We start from the raw sequence: 23,421 nt of genomic DNA on the forward strand, positions 1-23,421 counted from the left end.
CAACGGATATTGTAAAAACTCTTGTGAGTTTACATTTTTATCCCCTGTCCTATCAAACTCCCATCTATCCTTCAATAGCTCGGAGTTATTTTATTTTTATATTTTTTTTAGTGAGCAGTAAAAACAATTGGGGAAGGGCGAAGGTGCATACGCGAGTACGCTCGCAAATAAAATGTACTTTTGTTTGGTCGAGAGCAGCAATTAGGCAATGTCTATATAAAACCGGGGTTTTTTATTCGGTTAATTTACTTTCCGACTTCAATAGCTTTTATGATAATAGTAAGAGCAAGAACACGAGCAAGAACAATGCAATGGCAGAAACAATTAAGGATTTTGAAATTGCCAGACATAATTGTATTTATAAAATTAAATAATTTCATTATTTTTTAAATTCTCACTAAGCCACCGGGCTTAATTTTTTTTTGTATAATAATTAGCGGCGGTGGAATAATTAATTATAAAAATAATTATTTTTATTTTTACTTTCAAATTTAGTAAAAAAAAATTAATATCGACATTAATGTGTCTACGCAATTTTAAAAATAATTTTTCTTTAATTATCAGCCATTTATTTAAATTAACTTGGGTTCTGTTTTTAAAATCTCGCGCCAAAGTTTAAAACAGATGGCGCTATTCAAATTTACAGAAAATGGCCGCTGATGCCGCGAAAAATTTTTTATCGTCACAAATAAATGAATAAAAAATGAATTAGCTCAACAAATAATCAAATTGAGTAATTAACCAAAATCAAAAAAATTCGAAATTTTTTAAAAACTCACCAAATTCAAGATGAATCTCCCCAGTCATTTTTGTCACAACCACAATTATTTATCACTTATTCACTACTCAGTTTTTTTTTTTTCACAATTACACTGAACAATTAATTAAATAAATACTCAAACTAAACTCACAATTCAGATTAAATTCTCGGTCACCATAAATCACTTCACTACACAAATTTTTTCACTACGAGTGCAATCGGAAATGCTCTAGCTCTAGCTCCAGCCGAGCGTTGGCACACAGAAAGAGCTAGAACATTTTCGAATGTACTCTAAATATTCACTCACTTAATCACTAATGAGAACAAAACTTCATTCACTTAATTATTTTTAAAATATTTATAATTATTATTAACTCATGACACATTTAAATCACTTAAAAAACTAATTATTACTTGCCGGCATCACGACGAGTCTGCCGCCTGCCCGCGTCGCTGCGCCATTTTGATTTCATTTTCAAATCACGCGCAGACGCAGTTATTTTTTAGCCCGCGATATTTTAAAAACTGAGGTGGCGCCACGAATTCAAAATGGCGTTCTGTTATTGAAATTTAATTACGTGATTATTGTTTATTGTTGATTTGAAAAATTATTATTTTTTAATAAATGAATGAATAAATATATATGATAATAAGTATAAGAAATAACAACAATGTAAAAAATGGTGAGGAACATAAGCTGGTCTCTAATAAATAATTTATTTAAAAATAACCCCAAAGTCGGGTTTTCTGGGTACATAAAAAAATATAGATCATCACCAAATATATATAATTACTACAAATCATCTACATTAGCTGAGCAATCATCAAATCGTCTGTCAGCACCAGTTCACTACGACGTAGACTACCACGATGTTAAAAGTTTCAAACAATTCATCGATGAATCGTCAATGGAAAGTGAGCAAGCCATCGATTCGCTCAGAAGAGATTTTCAAATCCCAAGAGATATTGCCAAGGAGGCTGTGAAAGATTTTGAAATTTTTCGGACACTGTCCAAAGCAACGATTACCAAAAATTACAATCTCTTGGTTGCTGCTGGTGTTGACAAAGAGCTGCTCAAACTTCACCCTTACGCATTTGCTAGCACGACTGAGGATTTGGAGAAAAAAATCACCAGTTTCGAGACCATGAAGCTGGACATCAACCAAGCGCTTTTGCTGTTTAAATTTCCGGCTAAAAAATTAGTGCGGCTGGCAGCTTTAACTGAGTCAGACAAAACGATTATCCCTCAAGAATTTAATAATCGGATTGAGTACTTGGCAAATCGGTTCGAGGTAATTGTTATTAATTTGCTAGCTAATTACATTATTTAATTAACTAATTAATGATTTTTTTTGCAGTGCAGTATAAGAGAATTATGTCGAAATTTAGTAATGAATAAATATTTTCTTACCTTGAGTATGAAAAAAATATATGACATCACTGAAAACTTACGCGGTAATTATTTATTTACTTAACAAACACTACAGTTAGTAATTAAAATATTTTCAAAATAAGTCATTTTATAATATGATACTGAAGTTAGCAAACGTCGAATAATTTTTGGAATTTAAAAAAAATGATAAATTATAAAAAAAAAAAAATTTTGAAAAATTGCACTTGTAGATTTTTTTATTTTCTACATGTGGATTTTTTTATTATTTGTTTTTTTTTTGCAATTGATTTGGTGAAAAAAAATTCAAAAATTGTTGATTGTCTGCTAACTTCTGGATGATTTTATAATACTGAAGTTAGCCGACGTCTAATAATCTTTGGATTTTTTTAAAAACTATCAACTATGAAAAAAAAATATTTTTAAAAATTGCACTTATAGTTTTTTAAATTTTCTACATGTGCATATTTTTAGTTTTTTTTTACTGTTATTGATTTTTTGAAAAAAAAAAATCAGAAAATTTTTAACTGTCTGTTGACTTCAGGATCATGTCATTTTTAATTCTTATCAAAAAATTACAAAAAAAATTAAATGCAGACTGAGGATTTATAAAATAATTAGTGGGCATTTAAAAAATTTGCATGCGGATTTTTGAATTTATTTTAAATCGACTTGAAAAATTATGATAAATAATATTTTTAAAAATACTTTTGTATAAATTTAGAGGCTGGTACCAAGGGAAGAATGATAAGGACAAATTTATTTTTATATGGGTACAAAGTATCACGAGTATTAGAAAGAATTGACAAAGCCCGAACTTTTGGAAACAGGCACGTGAAGCCATGGGCAGTGCGCTGTCCAGCCAACGTATTTGCCAGGTAATGCAGACAATATTTATTTAAATAAATACAATTTACTATCAACTAGTTTATTAATTTCAGAATGGAGGAAGATGCTAGAACCCGAATTGAGTATTTGAAACCCTACGCTAGTCTTGAAGAATACATCATGGCATTATTCGATTGCGACAAGAATTTCGTTGACTGTCTATTCCGCAAGGATCCGTCGCTCTACATGAGGAACATCAAGGCTCTGACGGGCGTGTTGTTGTTCATGCGCGAAAAAGGTTACAAATTTGAAAATGTATATTTAGGAACACGAGCACTTCACTGCCGAGAAGAATCCCTGCGTTATAAATATGACAGATGGGTTAAGCACGACCTGGGGCAGCCTTCTCTGTCCCTTATCTCTGCTTCGAACAGCGCCTTTGAGAACTTGTTCCAAAAAAAATTACAGAAAAGGTTTAATCTGAATGATCGTGAAGATTCATATCCTTAATTATTATTATTATTGAAAAATAAATTTTTTAATAGATGTATAAATATTTTTACATAATTATTTTTAATATTTTGATTGTTTATTTGACTTATATATAAATAAATGTATATATCTAATAGTCTGATAACGAAAATAAATTCAAAGGCTATTTTTTTTATTTAAAAAATTTTAAATTTACTAGATTTGTAATTTGGCACTTGTGATGTTTTTTTTTTTTTTTTTTTATAGAAGTAATTGAGCTAAAAATTAATTGAATAGAGGCCGTTATGGAATCAACTTTTTAAAATTTTTTTTTAAATTTTCTAAAATTTTAACTTCTGTTGAAACTTGACAGCAACAGTAGAGGAAAAATGTTCTAGTAAAAATAGTTATCCATGAATCTAAAAATTGTAAATAAAATATTATTACCAGTGCTACAATATTATTAGTAATAAAAATAAAAAAAAAAATTTTACCTTGAAATAATCTTAGAGCAAATAAATTGCCGATAGTCATGCCGCTGAAAAAATAAAAATTTGATACCGCAGACATTGAAAGCAACGGAGTAGCAATCAGACAGTGGAATCTCCGAGCATTTTCCGGTGACATATATTTATTTATATAGTAACTGTAGAACGGAGTATTTCCAATATAACGAGCGATACTTTCAACAGTTATTCCAATGAAATTTAAAAGCGACCAAACAAATACGAATTTATTCATTCCGTGCCAGATGTAAATGAACGAGAATGTCAGCAAGGAGGCAAAAAATTTTTTCAGAGGGAAATTAAATTTAGCAATCGGTCCGTAGATGTACCTAGAAGTTATAAAAATCTTAGTAATTAATTTAATAAAATAATTAATGATAATAATAATAATAAATTTACTTGACAAGAAAGTGGTAGAGTCCGCGATCAAAATGTTTCCACATTTCGGAGTACAGATGGACTCTTCCTATACATTTAGGCGGTGGAGGAGCATCAATATCATCAGCACGACTCATTTCACCAGCGAGTCCATAAATAACAATATACTTATTACAAAAATACTGGCCCATTGAGTAACCGAACCCGTAGAATGCCCAGGAATTAAAAGACCCGACTTCCCGCGGGTAACCTTTGAAAGCGCTGGTGTACACAAAGTGCATCGCGAATTCGGTGAAGAGTAACCAGAACATAAATCTCAGTAAATTAAAACAAGTAGTGCCCACTCGGCGCAACGTCCACTTATCATTGGGTCCATTGATGCCCTTGCGGAAGTCCGCGTACAGGAAAAACGGGCCCGTGAAGAGAGTCGGCAAATACAAGCAGTAAGCCGTAGTCTCAATAAAATTTCTAAAAAATCCCGCCAGGTTTCTGTGCCTGTACTCGGTGATGTTGTCAACAGCGCAACTGATGCTGCGGAGTTGGACCCAAAAAATAGTAACTGTTAGTAAATAATCCCACCCATCATCCACCTGGAGCCAGTCGTTCCATACCAGGTTCATCAGCGGGTTGTACTGAAGCACATAGAGAAGTCCCAGTTCGACGAAATAAGTAAGAGGTAAATTACGTATTGATATCAACAGACAAACGACGCACGGCTGTATCATCATCAAAATAATTCCAGACGCCCCAATGTACGTCCATAAAAATCCTAGAGTCACCGCAATGTACCAGCAACATGACACCTGTTGATTATTAAATAATTACCTCACTTTGCTCCCCCATTAAGTTAATTAACTCATTAATAAAATTTACTACCGTGCTACTGAGCTTCTTATATTTAATAATATGACTTATCAGCAATTGTACTGCAACCCAAGGCATCATTTTTTTCATCAACGGGATAAATGACCACCATTCTCCATCAGAAATGTCTTGTTTCCTTCCTACCCAACTCCATCCTACGGCAAAATCTTCATGGCTACTTCGTGTCCTGTTAAAATCTACAAACAAACGAATCCAATTATCAATTAAATTAATTAGTCATTATTATAATTAATTAGTCATATATTTAACTCACATGTCCCTGATAGATAGACATGATACAGAGAATACAAAACCCCACATGTCCAGGCAGCGAAATAAAACCTCACTTCACTCCTACTAAGCCTCGTCATTATTTAAATTTAAATCAACTTTTTGAATTTTCAAATTCGCGGCAATTGCAAGTTTTTTAAAAATACCGCCTCGCTTATTTTATTTTATTTATTTACGCTATTAATTTATCCTGTAGACTTTTAATTATTTAGTAATTGACATCAAACAGTTTTTTTAATTGACAAGTTGACTAATAGATTGAGTTAATATTTATTCAACATTATTTTAAATTTATTTAAGTGCACGGTAACTATTACCTGTTTGCACACGTGGAAATGTCTTTATGTGTAGAGAGTACTGAGTAAATATACACCGGCACTGGCTTTATATTTATATGTAGAATACCGTAACGCGAAATATATTTTACATACAATATAATACTTATATTTTCTGGGTTTAGGTCTTAGGTATACTCATAATATACAATAATAAAATTATACCCGCACTAGGCTTTGATGACCGGTCGTTTTATTTTTAAAATTGTATACGTTTGTATCAACTGGATTTTTTTTTTCTATACTTAATAGATACTTTGAGAGATTAGATTAGAAAAAGTCATTAAAGTATTTTTATAGCGTTCAAAAATAATTATTACATATTTTTTTAGTGCACTTATTTTTTCTGACACAATTTTTTTTATAAAAATTTTACTGATGATCATTTTTTAAAAACTCAAAAATTCGAAATTTTTTTTTAATGCAAAAAATTTATTTAATTTTTTAATTTTTTTAAGTACAAAAAATTTAACCCTGGGATAATATGGGTCGGATAAATTTTTTAATTAAAATTTCAAGGGCAAAAATAATCACTTATTTTTTTACAAAAATTTTATTGATCATTTTTTAAAAATAATTAAAATTATAATTTTTTTAATGCAAAAATTTATTGAATTATTAAAATTTTTTTTAATACAAAAAATTTAACCCAGGGGTAATATGGGCCGGAGAGATTTTTTGGTAATTAAAATTACGACAAAAAAAAATTTATTTAATTTTTTTATTCTGATAATTTTTAATTTCTACTGAAACTTGACATCCGCAGTAGACAAAAAATGTACGGAGTACTTTCGTCAATAATGGATCTGTAATTAATAATAATTGTAATGTAAATAAAATGTATGTCATATTTGATAGCAACAATTAAATAATTAGAATTAGATACCATGGAAGAATCGGTACATGTATTGATTACCGATATCCATACGAGCCCGAAAATAATAGCTCCCAGCGACGGTGAAAATGAATAAGTGAGCTGTCATTAAGCAATTTAATCTCCTAATCATGTGGGGCGACAGATATTTATTTAGCAAATCAATATAAGTCGGAGACTTTCCAATAAAACGGGCGATGCTCTCGATAGTTACTCCTGCGAAGCTTATAAGCGTCCATACCAAGACGAAGTCGCGGAGTCCGTGCCAGATGTAGATGAACCCGAAAGTTAGGAAGGATGCAATTAATTTTGTCAGAGGAAATTTGTAACTGATAAGTGGGCCGTAAATGTATCTAGATAATCAACACAAACATTTGTAATTAATTTAATAAAATAAACAACAACAATAATAATAAATTTACTTGATGAGAAATTGATAGAGTCCACGATCAAAATCTCTCCATAGTTCGGAGTACAAAGGAATTGCCGAGATACATTTTGGCGGTGGAGGCGCATTGATATCATCAGCACGAGTTAGTTCACCAGCAAGACCATAGACAATTAAATATTTACAATAAAAATACTGGCCCACTAAGTAACCGAACCCGTAGAATGTCCAGGAATTGAAACTCTCGACCGCTCGCGCTTGATATTTGAATGCGGTGATGTACAAAAAATGCATCGAGAACTCCGTAAAGAGCAACCAGAATATAAACCTCAGTAAATTAAAACAAGTAGTGGCCACTCGACGCAACGTCCACTTGTCATTGGGTCCATTGATGCCCTTGCGGAAGTCCGCGTACAGGAAAAACGGGCCCGTGCAGAGAGTCGGCAAATACAAGCAGTAAGCCGTAGTCTCAATAAAATTTCTAAAAAATCCCGCCAGGTTTCTGTGCCTGTACCCGGTGATGTTGTCAACAGCGCAACTGACGCTGCGGAGTTGGACCCAAAAAATAGTTACTGTTAGCAAATAATTCCACTCATTATCCAGCTGGAGCCAGTCGTCCCGTACCAGGTTCATCAGCGGTTTGTGCTGATACACAAAGACAAATCCCAGTTCGACGAAATAAATAAGAGGTAGATTACGTATTGATATCAGCAGACAAACGACGCACGGCTGTATCATCATGAAAATTACTCCAGACGTCCCAATGTACGTCCATAAAAATCCTAGAGTCACCGCAATGTACCAGGAACATGACACCTGTTGATTATTAAATAATTACCTCAGTTTGTTCCCCATCAAGTTAATTAACTCATTAATAAAATTCACTACCGTGCTACTGAGCTTCTTATATTTAATAATATGACTTATCAGCAATTGTACTGCGACCCACGGTGCCAGTCTCACAAAAAATGGAATCCACGCCGACCACTCATGGTCCGAAATGTCTTTTTTTCTTCCTACCCAGCTCCATCCTCTTGTGAAATCGTTGTTGACGTCATAGAAATTATCGAAATCTACAATTTCAAGTATCAATGATTCCAATTATTACCAATCAATCAACTAAATTTGTCTCAGTAAATTACTTACAGGCTCCAGCTAAATAAAATTGATAAGTGCAGTAAAAAATTCCACTTACGCAAGATATAAAATAAAACCCTAGTTCTATTTTAGGTAAACTCTGGTCACTGGTCCCCATTGTTCATTGATATTAATATTAAATAAAATACAGGTACTAGTTGATAGACTTAAGCGGTTGCGTGTCTTATGGGTGACACAGTTCGACTAGTTTTTTTAAAATTCGTGAGTTAATTATTCTAGTGTTGATAAGATTGTTATGTAGTTATCATGTGGATTGGTGCTTGTGCCGAGTACTGAGTAAACAGCGCGCAGGCGGATTAAAGTTAATTAGCATATTTGAGAATAAATGTATAATTTATGTTTATATTTATATTTATTAATCTCAATATCATTAAAAAAAATACTATGATTCAACAATGATTATCGATGTATGTTCGTTGTGTTAATTGTAAAATAAAAATGGTTATTAATCTAAAAAATACTTGATAAAAATAAATCTATGTAATATATGTATAAATATATCGATGATTAAATGTTATTATTGTTGTGGTAGATTTATAGGCCCATTAGAATAGCACTGGTAGAGACTGGGGTCTGGGTGGGAGCGCTGGCTTGTCGGACACTCATTTCCCAGGTGTCGAGAAGCTGCGAGACGGAGAAACGTCGCGGTAATTTTGTTGTTCTGGCAGTGAGGGCTTTCTGGACGGCGCTGAGGAACGCGGTCGTGTACTCGTGGGGGGCCATCACACATCGAGGAGGCGTCAGCGGGTAGTCAGAGGGCACCGACACTGAGACGGGAGGAACGCAGGGAAGGTGTCGGTCGTCGAGCCAGCAGATCAATTGGATGCACTTGGAGCCATTCTGCTGAGCTGGGTCCAGACTCACCTGGAAAACAATACCACGGATTAGAGAATGCGCGACTTGAGAGAAGAGATGGTTGGAAGTGAAGGTTACCTTGAATCTTTGGTCCAAGCGGGCAATCTCTCCTTGAAGGACATCTGGGATCTCGCTGACGGACTCTTCGACCTTTTGTTTCTTTAAAGGCGGAGGTAAATTTCTGAAATGATCAAATCGCGTTAGGAAACTGATGTCATTTTAAGCAAGCGTGTGACTTACTTTATTTCCGGGCCAAAGAGAGCTTCTAAGCAGGGCCCAAAAGTTCTCTGGAGCGTGTGGTTGGCCATTGGGCTCTGGAGGTTCGCTCTCACGGCTTCGAGAAGCGGTGTAAAAATGTGGTGCTCCTTCATGGGTGTCACCACTGGCCCAACACTGGCTTCTCGTTTCCAATCAGTTTTCTCCAGCGCGATCTCGCACTTTATTAGCGTCTCCAATGGTACTCTTTTGGAAGGATTTGACAAGATCTCCAGCAGATTTTTCATCTTACTCATTTTATCAATATCTATAATAAGCATCACATTCATAAATATCAACCTACTGAAAATCTAGCTTCCGTAATTGAAAAGAATAAATAAAATAAATAAATATTACTCACTTCCTTCACTTTCCATTCTGGTGATCATTCGTCTCAATGGCTCAATAAATCTACTGAGCTGTCTTATTTTATCTCTGTAAGCTTGCTCATCCTGTGGACTAGAAGCGGCTCCAGCACCTAACGGTGTATTCAAAGACCCACTTGGAGAAGGTACCATACCTACACAATAAAAATAATCACATCGAATTTTCTATACCATAATTTATTTAAAACTTTTAATTACCAACAGAACGTGGACCAGCCATCATTGTATGTTGAGGACTCGAAGGCACGAGAGCCGGAGAAGGAATCATCTGATTACTCGCCGGTGCGGCTAAGCCAACCGGACTAGGTACCGAAGGCGACGGACTTTGTCTCAAAAACTGATTGGGCGTAACATTTCTCGGTCCAGGAAACCCAGCGTTGATCATCTCCACAGGTTTTCTCTGCATATGACCCATTTGCTGCGCCTGACTCATTTGCTGAGCTTGACTCATCTGCTGCGCCTGCTGCATCTGTTGCTGTGGATTCATCTGTGCCCCGACTTGCCCCGCAGCCATCTGATTGATATTCTGCGGACCTCCTTGCATATTACCAGGGACCGGAGCTCCTCCCATCTGATTAACCATCTGCGTCTGTCTCTGTCCTTGCATTTGCTGCTGGACATTCTGCTGCATCTGATTTGCTTGCATTTGCTGTCCCATTGGAACCTGGCCCATATTCATCTGCATGTTGTCCTGGCGCATATGGTTCATCTGCTGCTGTTGCTGCATATTTACTTGTCCTTGATTAACTTGACCCATTTGCTGAACTTGACCCTGACCCATTTGATTTATCTGCTGATTAATATTTCCGGTTGACATTTGACCCATTTGATTAATCATCTGCGCATTCTGCATGCCCTGCATCTGTCCCATGTGTCCCATATGTCCCATCGTGCCAGCACCCTGGCCACCCATCATTCCCATCCCCGGCATCTTGTTCGGCATATTCTGCATGTTCATTCCCACCGCCGGGCCACCAGGTCGTTGGTTCAAACTCTGGAGGACTGTCACAAATTTATTTATTATCAGACACAAAAAATTAAAAAAAAAAAATACTCACGATTACTGGCAGCGTTAGCAGACTGCTGTGGAACCATTCCCTGTGGATTAGGTCCACCACCAGTCATACCCATCACTTGGTTGTTGTTACCAGTTCCTTGTCTCGCCAGTGTCTGTAATGCTCCCATCGGATCTTGAACTCCTTGACCCGTTGCCCCTCCAGCTCTAGCTGCCGGATTTTTTTTATCTAAAAAAAATTGCTGATAATAAATTTTCTAAGCTCGCAGTTATCTCATAAACTCCAACTTATAAAAGTACAATTTTCTTAATAATTTTTTACAACTAAAATTGTATGACCCTCAATAATATTCAAAATTCCACTCACTTAATTCTGTCACGTGCACAATAACTTTTCCAACATAATTGTGATACTCCTCCTGGAAAAAAAGTGTAAGTAAAAATAAGTAAAATAAATGAAATATAAATTTAAATTATGGATCGAGTGATTTATTTACTTTAGTTTTTGCTTTTTGGAAGACATAATTTTCCATCTCCGCGCTATTTTTCATGGGTGGTATCCCCGTGCTCTGTAACGCCAAGTCTCTGCAAAAAAATTAATTGATTAATTAATTAATTAATAAAAGTGTCAGTAATGATAATAATTTACATCTTGGCGATGACATTCTGGCGATACTGCTGTGTCCGCCAGTTCCCGTCGTCTGCAGCCATGATTTCAAAACTTATAACTTAGAAAACAAATTTTTAAAAATATATTTCTTGTTCAACACTCGTCCTATCACTGTTTACAGTATTATGTATATTTATATACATATACACATATATTAAATCATATTTAATTGCACGAAATAACGTCAAGCTTGGTGACGTAGTCAGAGACAATGGGAAGCATCAAACAGCAGCACAAAGTCAAGGTTTTTCTTATAACCTCGAAACTGAATGCTAATGAATTATTTTTTTTTTTCTTGAATTTCGTCCGTCCCGTCACCGGATTGAAAAGAGAGAAAAAATAAATTGGCGCGAATTTGAAAAAAATTCAAATGCTTGGAAATTGCGAGTGAGGATTTAATTCAATTAAAATCGGTAATTTTTTTTTGTAAATGATTTAATTTAAATTTTATTATCATTCAGTAATTAGTAATGTAGAAAATATTTTACACAAATCAAATAAATATTAAATACAATTATTAATTTTTCGATCATTTAGACACCCGTCGGATCTTGAACTCCTTGACCCGCTGCCCCTTGAGCTCCAGCTGCCAAATTATTTTCATCTAAAAAAAATTACTGATAATTAATTTACTAAGCTCGCAATCATCTCATAAACTCCAACATGTAAGAGTACAATTTTCTTAATAATTTTTGGCTACTAAAATTGTATGACCCTCAATAATATTCAAAATTCCACTCACTTAATCCTGACAGATAGTCAATCACTTTTTCAACATAACGGTGATACTGCTCCTGGAAAAAAAGTGTAAGTAAAAATAAGTAAAATAAATGAAATATAAATTTAAATTATGGATCGAGTGATTTATTCACTTTAGTTTTGGCTATTTCGAAGACACAATTTTCCATCTCCGCGCTATATTTCATGGGTGGTTCCCCCGCGCTCTGTAACGCCAAGTCTCTGCAAAAAAATCAATTAATAAAAGTGTCAGTAATGACAATAATGATGATAATAATTTACATTCTGGCGATGACATTCTGGCGATTCTGCTGTGTCCGCCAGTTCTCGTCGTCTGCAGCCATGATTTCAAAATTTGTAACTTAGAAAACAAATTTTTAAAAATATATTTATTGTTTAACGCTTGTCCTAGCACTGGTTACAGTATTATGTATATTTATATACATATACACATATATTAAATAATATTTAATTGCACGAAATAACGTGAAGCTTGGTGACGTAGTCAGAGACAATTAGAAGCATCAAACACAAGCTTTTTCTTATAACCTCGAAACTGAATGCTAACAAATTATTTTTTGTTGGGTCTCGTACTCTCGTTCGTCCCATTGCCGGATTGAAAACAGAAAAAAAGAATTGGCGGGAATTTGAAAAAATTCAAATGCTTGGAAATTGCGGGCGAAGATTGAATTTAATTAAAAAATAGTAATTTAATTTGTAAATAATTTAATTTTAATTTTATTTTCATTCAGTAATTGGTAATGTACAAATTATTTTACATAAAACAAATAAATATTAAATACAATTATTAATTTTTGGATTATTTGAACAATAAATTAAATAAATAGTTTATAAATTCATTACTAATTTATAATTTGCTAATTGAGCATTTTCGGATGAGATGTAAATAAATAAAAAAAAAAAACGGAAAATAAATTTTTTTAAATGAATTGATTGAATATAAACAAAACTTTGATTGAAAATGAGATTCGAGGTTGAAGTAAAATTGATCTATTGTATGTTAAGTATATAAATAATTATCTAAATTGTAATTAGAGTGGTGATGGTGATGGTGATAATGAGAAAAATGAGATTATAAACCGATTATTTCAGTGTTGGCAGCGATGGGAGTTTGGGTGGGAGCGCTGGCTTGTCGGACGCTCATTTCCCAGGTATCGAGAAGCTGCGAGACGGAGAAGCGTCGCGGTAATTTTGTTATTCTGGCAGTGAGGGCTTTCTGGACGGCGCTGAGGAACGCGGTCGTGTACTCGTGGGGGGCCATCACACATCGAGGAGGCGTCAGCGGGTAATCAGAGGGCACCGACACTGAGACGGGAGGAACGCAGGGAAGGTGTCGGTCGTCGAGCCAGCAGATCAATTGGATGCACTTGGAGCCATTCTGCTGAGCTGGGTCCAGACTCACCTGGAAAACAATACCACGGGTTAGAGAATGCGCGACTTGAGAGAAGAGATGGTTGGAAGTGAAGGTTACCTTGAATCTTTGGTCCAAGCGGGCTATCTCTCCTTGAAGAACATCTGGGATCTCGCTGACGGACTCTTCGACCTTTTGTTTCTTTAAAGGCGGAGGTAAATTTCTGAAATGATCAAGTCGCGTTAGGAAACTGATGTCTTTTTAAGCAAGCGTATGACTTACTTTATTTCCGGGCCAAAGAGAGCTTCTAAGCAGGGCCCAAAAGTTCTCTGGAGCGTGTGGTTGGCCATTGGGCTCTGGAGGTTCGCTCTCACGGCTTCGAGAAGCGGTGTAAAAATGTGGTGCTCTTTCATAGACGTTACCACTGGGCCGACACTTCCTTCTCCGCGCTTGAAATCCATCTTCTCCAGCACGACCTCACACTTAATTATCGTCTCCAATGGAACTGTTTTTGCAGGATTTGACAAGATCTCCAGTAACTTCTTCATCTTACTCATTTTATCAGTATCTACGGTAATCATCACAAGCATAAATAACACCAACCTCGAATCAAGTCTAGATCTTGGACAAAAAAAAAATACTTACTTCCGTCACTTCCCATTTTGGTAATCACTCTCCTCAACGGATCAATATATTTACTAAGCTGCCTTACTTTTTCTCTGTACGCTTGATTCTCTTGCGGACTCGACGTAGCTCCCATACTCGCCGGGGTATTCAAAGAACTGCTCGGCGAAGGTGCCATGCCTACCCAAAAAAATATCAAATCAGCATCCAAATGAATCCAACGTTTATCTTAACAACCTACCGATAGATCGCTGACCAGCCATCATAGGATGCTGGGGACTAGGCGAGGGAACAAGAGCCGGTGAAGGAACCATCTGATTGCTCAACGGTGCTCCCAGACTCGCGGGACTCGGAGCCGACGGCGAGGGACTTTGTCTCAAAAACTGATTGGGTGTCACATTTCTCGGCCCAGGAAATCCAGCATTCATCATCTCCACAGGTTTCCTTTGGATGTGTCCCATTTGCTGCGCCATTTGTCCAGGCCCCATTTGGTTAATTGTCTGCGGCCCAGGTTGCATTCCAGCGTTCATCGGTCCGCCAATTTGATTCCCCATTTGCGCCTGCATCTGTCCCGGCATTTGATTCTAAAAATAAATAAATAACAAATACTCAAATCATATTCACTTACACCAATAATTTATATGACTATGATCAGCTAAATAATTACAGTAATATTTTGTTGCATTTGTCCAACAACCATTTGTCCTGGGCCCATCTGATTAACCATCTGAGCCTGACCCATTTGATTCATCTGCTGATTAATATTTCCCGCCGACATCTGACCCATTTGATTAATCATCTGCGCATTCTGCATGCCCTGCATTTGTCCCATGTGTCCCATCGTGCCAGCGCCCTGGCCACCCATCATTCCCATTCCCGGCATCTTGTTCTGCATATTCTGCATGTTCATTCCCACCGCCGGGCCACCAGGTCGTTGGTTCAAACTCTGGAGGACTGTCACAAATTTATTTATTATCAGACACAAAAAATATTAAAAAAAAAAAATACTCACGATTACTGGCAGCGTTAGCAGACTGCTGTGGGACCATTCCCTGTGGATTAGGTCCACCACCAGCCATACTCATCACTTGATTATTTCCAGTTCCTTGTCTCGCCAGTGTCTGTAGTGCTCCAATCGGATCTTGCATTCCCTGTGTTCCAGGTGCGACACCTCCAGCTGCGGCTACTCCTGCTGCATTTTTTCTCGAGTCTAAATAAATAAATAAATAAATAAATACAAATATCCACACAATTTATCACTAAAAAAAAAATAAATCACCACTTACTCATCTCTCTGACATGTAAAATTAGTCTGGCAACAAATCCCAGGTACTCTTCCTAAAAATAATTAAATACTAATTATTTATCTCATGTTAATTATAAATAATAAATAAATAAACTAACCTTTGTTTTGGCTTTTTGAAAAACATGATTCTCCATCTCAATGCTATTTTTCGCGGTCGGCATACCGCTTTTCTGTATCGCTTCATCGCTAAAAAAAATAGAACAACAATAAATAGCTAATTATCATAATGACAAATGGACAAACAATAAATAAAATCTAACATACATTTTAGTGATAACACTCTGACGGAAAGTCTGGGTCCGCCACGACGTTTCTTCAGTTGTCATTTTCAAATTATTTACTTGTATATCTTCAAATTTTACTTTGCAAATTAATTATCACTTATTAATCAACTGATTAATTAAAACTATTTTATTATTTTCATATATTTTATTTTATATTTATGTCAGTCTATATTTTACTCCACACAAATACACACCGTCATATATTTATAAATACATACACATACATTTATATTTTAAGTACTTTTATACACGTAATGTACAATTGCAACATTAATTTTCTAACCTTTGTTACTTTCATTTTCAATTTTCTTTCATACTCTTGCATATGCGCGCACACATGCACACATAGTATTTATATCTATATATATTTTACTAGTTTTCAAAAATTAAATATATCAAATTTTCGATACTGAAGTTAACTGACGTCTAATAATTTTTTGATTTTTTTTTTTAAACAATAAATTATAAAAAAAAAAATATTTGAAAAAATTGCACCTGTAGTTTTTTAAATTTTCTACATGTGCATATTTTTAGTTTTTTGCACACCTCGGAGAGGTAGTGCTCTATTTTTTTTTGTAAACGATTTGTTAAAAAAAAATTTGAAAATTTTTAATTGTCTGCCAACTTCAGAATCATTTTTTTAAATTTGAAATTATTCCCACTCCTAAATTTATATAAAAAATATATAAATATACGTACTTATAATTGTAAAAATAAATATAAGACAATAAAATTTTTTTTTATCAAATTTATTAATCAAAAATATTTTTGATCCAACATTATTGTACTTGAACATTTTCAAAAATAAAACTAAATTTTTAATTAATAAAAAAAAATACTTGGTTACACTAAAAATTAATTAATAGTAATTAATAGCTTGCAAATTAATACATATATCAGTAAAATAAATTTAAATTGCATGAGGCTGATTGGACCACAAACTAAAACTTAATGATTTAAATATCAAACAAAAAATCAAACGGTCTTTTGATTAATTATTTATAACTACATATATATATTTATTTATAATTACAATTATAAATAAACATTATAAAGTATCCCTGAGCACTTTTGGTCGTTTACTTATTCAGCCTTTTATTCTTTAATATATAATTTATATCTATCATTATATTATATTGAGCTATTAATTTATAATAGTAGAGACAGATCTTTACCGCGGCGATTTTGTTCTGTATTTTTAACAAAATCGTTCTCGATAGACACCTTTGAGTATTTTAATAATTTTCTCTTTCTCATAATCAGCATTTTTTTTCTCAGTGTCGTCAACCCGAGGACGACTGGCCTTGGCTTCTTCATATCCCTGCCAATGCGTCTCACGGAATCGATTTCACTAGGATCTAAATTAACTTTAACTTCCTTATTAATAATATTTACAATTGTTTTTTCTAACTGCCGACTATTTCTCTCATTTTCTGCTACTCCGTAGATCACGAGGTACCGCAACTTGAGTTCTTTTTCAATGCGGTCCAGCCTCTTTGTCTGTTTGTCTAATTTTCTTCTTACTGTGTCCAAACTGTTTTTGTATTCGTCGAATTTAACGTTGACGTTGCCATTGATGTTGTTTATTATTATTTGCCCTAGATCATCGGTGTACAATTTCATGGTATTTTCTATAGAGTCGAGCTTCTGATTCATGAACTCCATGATCCCGCGTTCTTGGCCCACCGCGTTGATGGGATTTCGTTGGTGGACTTCTTGAGAACGCTCGTCCCCGGGATCTATCAATTCGATCTCTTCGATTTCTATTTGCGTACTCAGATCTTCAATGTTTTCTTGATCAGATTTTCTGTTCTTGTCGTTCTGATCAGATTTTGAAGGCGAAGTTTCTGTTGTTGTCCTGACATTTGTACTCGCCAGCTTTTTTTGAGAATAAAATCGAAAATCCTCATCGTCGGAAGAGTCCGTTGATATTTTTGATTCTGAATTCGTGTTTTTATGGTTGGTACCGTTTGTATCAGTGGGCTGATCATTATTTTTAGGTACTGCAATAAATTTATTTAAAAAAAATTTATTTGATTGTAATTCAAATCAGAAATTTAAAAATTTTTGTTATTAAAATAACTTACTATTATTTTCTTGGATTTTAAGAGGTTCAGAATCTGAATTCTGATGACTCGAGGATGGAATTGCTGGCACATTGTCAATAAAATTCTGAATATCGTAAAAATCATGGACGTAAATCATACTTTTAATGAAATCTACGGTCCCATCAAGAGACAAAGATCCGCAGGGTTCAGTGATTCCATCAAAGCCTAAAAAAATTTACGAATTTTTAAATAAACTCATGAATTTAAAATTTTTTTCTTGCCCTCAGTATCGCGGTACCGGGAAAACTCAACTTACTTTTTTTTTCAATGCTCGTGATCAACAAGTCAATGAACTTTGAATATTCATCCTGTAAATAATGAATGTCTTTATTAATCATCAGTACAGTAATTTAGATATGTAATTAATTAATTTATTAATAAAAAAAAAAATAATTACTTTCGACGCCGACTGTGAGAAAATTAAATCCTCTGTCTTGGTGCTGGTGCTGAGCAACGCAACTCCGCAGCTTTTCTGCATCGTCTCGTCACTGTTGAATAAAATAATAATTATCACCATAGTCAATTAAATATCGATAGAAAAATAATTTTGATTGAAAATAATAATTAACAATAAAAAGTTGGGATAATTAATTAAAAAATATGAAAGGAAACTGACATTTTTATTATCATTCCTTCTCTGAACAGAGGAGTGACCCAGTACCCGTCATCTTTGCTTGTCATTTTTAAGAGAACGTTGACTTGATTTGTTAATTAAATAATTTTTGTTATTGATGATTGATTATTAATTAATTGTTATTGAGCCGCGCACTTAACATTCACTGAACACGAAACATAACCAACAATATTGTTAACAAAATAATATACTATATATATTTGTATATCATGTGTGTTTTGAAAATGGCGCCAAGGGCCAAATAAAACAAAAATTTATTTGGAAGAATTTCTCTCGAGTTTAAAAAAAATACTGTAATTATTGGGTAAATTTATTTGTTTAAATAATAAACATTCTTTGAAATTTATTATTTGAAATTAAATGTCACGTGTCACGTTCTCCGGTTGGCTGTAATTAAAATATTTGAGATTTAAAAAAATTAATTTAAAATTGTAAATAAATTCATCTGTGATTTAAAATATTTTTTAAAAATTTAAATAATTTAATTTATATAAATATTTAGGGTGCAAACAAATTTAAATAGTTATTAAATTTCGATTTTGAAATTTCGCGCCAAGTTGGCGCTACTGCGCGTCGCTGTATTCAACGTTCAAATTTTTGTTGAAGTGGGGGGCGAGAGAATCGGAAGATCGATTGCTTTGTATCAACTGGCGGTTCGATAGCGGCAGTCAGTATCATCGACAATGGCAGTAGTAGTCCAGATTCTTCTTTACGTTTGAATTGAAACACAGTATTGCAGTTAAGTCGTGTAAAATTGTGCAGTGATTGTAAAATTTATCTTTTATTAATTTAAATTGTGCAAAGTATCTATGGTGTAGTTAAGTGTTATGATCCTGAAGTCAGCAGACAATTAGTAATTTTTCGATTTTTTTTCCAACAAATCAATTACAAAAAAACAAAAACTCAAAAAATGCACATGTAGAAAATTTAAAAAACTTTAAGTGCAAGTTTTTCAAATATTTTTTTTTTACAACTTATCTTTTTCAAAAGAATCCAAAAATTATTAGACGTCGGCTAACTTCAGTATCATTAAGTGTTCAGTGTTCAGTGCTAGTGTAAAGTGTTAAGTGTTCAGTTCGAGTGTAAAGTGTCGCGAATTGCTGATGCTGATAACTTCCAAGTTCCTGAACAAACTCATCTGGCATCGTCTGGTGGGGAAATAGCAGTTAAGTGACGTTTTTTAGCTGCAATACACTTGGAGCAATTTAATTTAAATCTCCAAGTGTAATAGGACACCCTTCTGCACATTATTTCCCCGCCAAAGTTTGTACAAACATTCAAGTGTTTTTTTTTTCAAATATTTTAAATATTTTCCTATCATATTCTGCCGCCATTTTATTTTAACGTATGAATTTTAATTTGTCTCCAATTTTTTGTAATTTATTTTTCAAATATTTAAATTTACCGCGCAAGTAATAATAATAATCAATAAATTAATTACTTTTTTTTTTAATTTGGGCGGATGTCTATGAAACAGATCTGAGTCTCCGGGATCAGTTTAATAAACGTCCGCCTTTTTTTGCGCTCAAAACAAACGCGCAGAAACGGAGCGCACTTACATGTGCGCAAGCGCGAAAATTTTTTTTTCAAAGTGACAAATAAAAACAAAACAAGTTCACGTGTTTTGTTATTTCTCTAGTGTAACCTCTATAATTTTCATTTGTTCCTGATATCTTATAATTCAATTACTAATTTACGCAGTAAGTTTTATAATAATTAACAATTTATTATTTATTAAAATGGATTACCACAAGATATTAAATATTTTAATAACCAAAACAGGTAACTGTCAATTTTATCTTAAATTACTAGTAGTGTAATTATGTACTGATTTTCAAATTTATTTCAGATGAATTAAAAGAATTTGATGAAAGGTTGACAGAAATATTGATGGAAGCATCAAAATTTCTGCCAGAGGATTTAAAGGAGGAGTTGGAAACTGAGTACCAGCAGTCTGAGGATCTGTCAATAAGGCGCAAGTACTTGCAGACTATTTTACGTGTCATAGAAATACTCAATAGACAAGTATTATCAAAGAGTGAAACCTACATGAGCGTAAATGAGTACCGGGGAGTGAAGGTCGCCATCGAAATGTCGATATCTTTAGGAATAATTCCGTGTCTTTTGCCGGGAATTGGATTGGGACTGAGTAAATTATCGCGCAATGCAATAAAATTAACTCCGGAATCTCTCACAGATCTACAGAAATACGACCGACTGATGACGACAACGCGAGTACTCACTTCCTGTTACGACGAAATATCTTTGAGGCCCGCGATTCTTGCTCATCTAGGCCCGATAGTCGGCGCATTGTTCCAACTGGCCCACGCTCCGCTGGTGAAGCCGTCAAAGGACACCGGGTCGCCAACGCAGATGACTCAGGAACTTTATCAACAATTTACAAAAGACCAGGAAGAGTTTAAAGATATTTTGACAAAGCTGGTGGACAATTGTCCGCGTTCTTTGATGATCAAAGAACTGATGGTGCTGTCAGGTCTTGAGAAAGCTCCCAATTGGTTAAAACGAACCACCAGAGTCTACTTGATGGCTGCTATCGTCGAACCGAACGGTGTCATGTCTTTAATTAACGCGACCTGCGAAGATCTAGACCTGGGTCTTCACTGGGAGCGGCTGGACACCATCTCCAGGTTGGTTGTAAGCTCCTCCAAAGACTCTGGATACTTTGACTCAGTCTGCGGGCAATTCTTGGAGATCTTGAATTCAAAAAATATAAAACACTCGACTACGATCGCAAACTCGTTGATCTCGACTCTGCATGAAGTTCATCCAGAAATTTGCATTGATAAAATAATAAATGTCATCACAGCGCCGTTGTCTTCGGTACCCGGTGATCTGAAACATGGAGAAGATGTCCAGGTGGTTAAAACAGAGACAGAAGTCCACGAGTGCATCGAGAACTTGGTGAAATGCTTCGTACCCCAGTCCAAGTGCAAATATTTGCCTATCGAGTTGATTAAAAATATTTCCCTGCCTCTTTTTTACATGTACGTAAAAATTCACAAGAGTCCGCTGCTCCTAAAGTCCAAAGTCCGCGATCTGCTGGTCCAGTTGCTTAAAAATGAGTCGCTGATGCAGGATTTATTCCAGGCGTTTCTTCATGACGGGCGTGAAGGCTTCGGAAGACGATTGTTTTATAGATTTGGCGCTAGTGGGAGCGTCGAAGTAGTGAGTGGGCCAGAGGATAAAGGAAAATTGGAAGTAGAGGAAGAAGTTGAAGAAACAGCTGACAGTCTTCTAGACCTGGTAAGACCGGATGAAAATTTGTCGACCAGCCTGTTGAATTATTTGCTAAAATGGCTGAGTATCAAGACATCTAGGAGTAAAAATTACTTGGGCAATGAAGAGGATCTTGTGGATGACATTTTCAAGCAGCTTGTGGCCGAGAAGTTGTTGATTAATTTAGCCAGCGCGTCTGGAGTACAACGAGGGCTCATCAAATCGCCTGACCCGCTGCTGGGTTTCATAAAGTCTCTATTCAACGCCGGCACTGATAACTACGAACTGATTTACGCGAGTCTGATGCTAGTCAAAGTTATTTTGGAAGAGAGGCCCAAAGATTGGAAGCCTTTTGAAGAACTGGCTGATTTCTTGCAGGGACAGCTGAAGGATTTCAGCGGATCGGGACTTGTGGATTTAATTGGACAAGTTTCCAAGCTGATCAGAATGAAGGGGAAAGCTCCAAGATACAAAGATTTGAATGTCGACAATAAACTGGACGATAATTTTGATAAAGCGCTCCAAGATCTCGCTGACCCGTTGCTGCCGGTTCGAGCTCATGGTCTGATAACTCTGACCAAGTTGATAGAGACCTCGGACCCCCGGGCTCTTGACAAAAAAGACCTGGTGCTCTGTCTGTTCAAAGAGAACCTCAAAGACGAGGATTCATTCGTTTATCTGACTGCCGTCAATGGACTCTGCGCAATGGCGCTCAAATTTCCGAAGCAGGTGATCGAAGCACTGGTCCAGGAGTTCGTCGACATGCCGACTCGTGGCAAGGGCGAGATCGCTCCAGAGAACCGCGCAAAGCTGGGCGAGATTCTGGTAAAAACTACCAGGTTGCTCGGAGACATGGCGCCGGCTTACAAGAGTCTGCTGATCAACGGTTTCCTCAGCGGGGTTCGTGACCAAGACTCATTGGTAAGGGCGTCGAGCCTCTCGTGCCTCGGAGAACTCTGCAAAGTGCTTGGATTTAAATTAGGTAACGCTATCACGGAAGTGCTGTACTGTGTCGGGCGTATTATTGAAACGGACAAGGAACAAGAGTGCAGACGTGCTGGGGTTCTTGTTATTAATTTATTGATTCGCGGACTCGGTAAGGATGTACTTACTGACCTGGGTAACGAACTACTACCGGTTTATCGTGCTCTCAAGTTTCTAAGGGATAATGATAGTGATGATGTGCTCCGTCTTCATGCTCAATTAGCTCTCGAAGAACTTGATGATATTGTTAAAGATATTTTATTCACCAAACCTCTGCTACAAAAAAATATTTATTTGATTTCTTAGAATAAACAATTACTGTAATTCATGTAAATATACTTTACTTTGTTATTAAAGATTTATATTGTTTTATAATTACATTTTTTTCAATTATTTTAGATTTAATTAATGTTGAAGTCGTTCCTCCACTTTTTTTAAATCAAATTTTATTGACTTTTAAAAATATAAACTTTTTTTTTTTATTTTTTAAGAGGACTTTTAATTATAAATTCATTTAAAATAAAAATATCAGACATTTGATCAAATTTTTAAAATTCCAACCGGAAGTCTTTGGCTGCTACAGTTTCCGGAAATAGTGAACTGAAGTTAACGCGAATAATTTCATAAATTTTTAATTGTGCAGCAATGAACTAGTGCTCGAAGTGCACAGAAACTAATACTGTAATAAATATATATTAATGATACAATGA

At 35.1% G+C, this 23,421-nt stretch overlaps 9 protein-coding genes across 9 annotated transcripts in view; 2 read left to right on the plus strand and 7 right to left on the minus strand.

Annotated features, from left to right (window-relative positions):
• LOC130669052 (uncharacterized protein C05D11.1-like) overlaps positions 1–23,421 on the minus strand; it is a 230,564-nt gene that overhangs the window by 166,958 nt on the left and 40,185 nt on the right. The window lies entirely within an intron of this gene.
• On the plus strand, positions 1,176–3,780 carry LOC130669061 (transcription termination factor, mitochondrial). The gene is made up of 4 exons (XM_057471736.1): positions 1,176–2,052; positions 2,119–2,215; positions 2,875–3,028; positions 3,092–3,780. The coding sequence occupies exons 1-4, from the start codon at positions 1,441–1,443 to the stop codon at positions 3,486–3,488; spliced, it is 1,260 nt and encodes a 419-aa protein (XP_057327719.1). The 5' UTR covers positions 1,176–1,440; the 3' UTR covers positions 3,489–3,780.
• On the minus strand, positions 3,731–6,026 carry LOC130669058 (protein-cysteine N-palmitoyltransferase Rasp-like). Its single transcript, XM_057471732.1, has 5 exons — positions 5,472–6,026; positions 5,210–5,394; positions 4,355–5,136; positions 3,944–4,284; positions 3,731–3,868 (listed from the first exon to the last, which is right to left on the minus strand). Exons 1-5 carry the CDS (start codon positions 5,566–5,568, stop codon positions 3,753–3,755), a joined length of 1,521 nt encoding a protein of 506 aa, XP_057327715.1. The 5' UTR covers positions 5,569–6,026; the 3' UTR covers positions 3,731–3,752.
• LOC130669059 (protein-cysteine N-palmitoyltransferase HHAT-like) lies at positions 6,304–8,485 on the minus strand. Its single transcript, XM_057471733.1, has 5 exons — positions 8,232–8,485; positions 7,974–8,158; positions 7,120–7,901; positions 6,710–7,050; positions 6,304–6,629 (listed from the first exon to the last, which is right to left on the minus strand). Exons 1-5 carry the CDS (start codon positions 8,338–8,340, stop codon positions 6,532–6,534), a joined length of 1,515 nt encoding a protein of 504 aa, XP_057327716.1. The 5' UTR covers positions 8,341–8,485; the 3' UTR covers positions 6,304–6,531.
• On the minus strand, positions 8,574–11,695 carry LOC130669056 (mediator of RNA polymerase II transcription subunit 15-like). Its single transcript, XM_057471729.1, has 9 exons — positions 11,404–11,695; positions 11,252–11,339; positions 11,122–11,173; positions 10,798–10,983; positions 9,938–10,741; positions 9,715–9,873; positions 9,339–9,621; positions 9,177–9,279; positions 8,574–9,107 (listed from the first exon to the last, which is right to left on the minus strand). The coding sequence occupies exons 1-9, from the start codon at positions 11,463–11,465 to the stop codon at positions 8,778–8,780; spliced, it is 2,067 nt and encodes a 688-aa protein (XP_057327712.1). The 5' UTR covers positions 11,466–11,695; the 3' UTR covers positions 8,574–8,777.
• On the minus strand, positions 11,842–12,754 carry LOC130669068 (mediator of RNA polymerase II transcription subunit 15-like). The gene is made up of 4 exons (XM_057471743.1): positions 12,445–12,754; positions 12,297–12,384; positions 12,167–12,218; positions 11,842–12,028 (listed from the first exon to the last, which is right to left on the minus strand). Exons 1-4 carry the CDS (start codon positions 12,504–12,506, stop codon positions 11,958–11,960), a joined length of 273 nt encoding a protein of 90 aa, XP_057327726.1. The 5' UTR covers positions 12,507–12,754; the 3' UTR covers positions 11,842–11,957.
• Positions 12,919–15,998, minus strand: LOC130669057 (mediator of RNA polymerase II transcription subunit 15-like). Its single transcript, XM_057471730.1, has 10 exons — positions 15,729–15,998; positions 15,563–15,650; positions 15,445–15,496; positions 15,171–15,368; positions 14,826–15,112; positions 14,400–14,742; positions 14,180–14,338; positions 13,817–14,102; positions 13,655–13,757; positions 12,919–13,585 (listed from the first exon to the last, which is right to left on the minus strand). Exons 1-10 carry the CDS (start codon positions 15,788–15,790, stop codon positions 13,256–13,258), a joined length of 1,908 nt encoding a protein of 635 aa, XP_057327713.1. The 5' UTR covers positions 15,791–15,998; the 3' UTR covers positions 12,919–13,255.
• Positions 16,547–18,715, minus strand: LOC130669062 (uncharacterized). Its single transcript, XM_057471737.1, has 5 exons — positions 18,473–18,715; positions 18,254–18,344; positions 18,113–18,164; positions 17,836–18,021; positions 16,547–17,751 (listed from the first exon to the last, which is right to left on the minus strand). The coding sequence occupies exons 1-5, from the start codon at positions 18,535–18,537 to the stop codon at positions 16,898–16,900; spliced, it is 1,248 nt and encodes a 415-aa protein (XP_057327720.1). The 5' UTR covers positions 18,538–18,715; the 3' UTR covers positions 16,547–16,897.
• LOC130669054 (transport and Golgi organization protein 6 homolog) lies at positions 20,090–23,108 on the plus strand. The gene is made up of 2 exons (XM_057471725.1): positions 20,090–20,272; positions 20,340–23,108. Exons 1-2 carry the CDS (start codon positions 20,230–20,232, stop codon positions 23,015–23,017), a joined length of 2,721 nt encoding a protein of 906 aa, XP_057327708.1. The 5' UTR covers positions 20,090–20,229; the 3' UTR covers positions 23,018–23,108.

The sequence above is a fragment of the Microplitis mediator genome, chromosome 5 (assembly GCF_029852145.1).
Source record: "Microplitis mediator isolate UGA2020A chromosome 5, iyMicMedi2.1, whole genome shotgun sequence".
In the NCBI taxonomy this organism is placed as follows: Eukaryota; Metazoa; Arthropoda; class Insecta; order Hymenoptera; family Braconidae; genus Microplitis; species Microplitis mediator.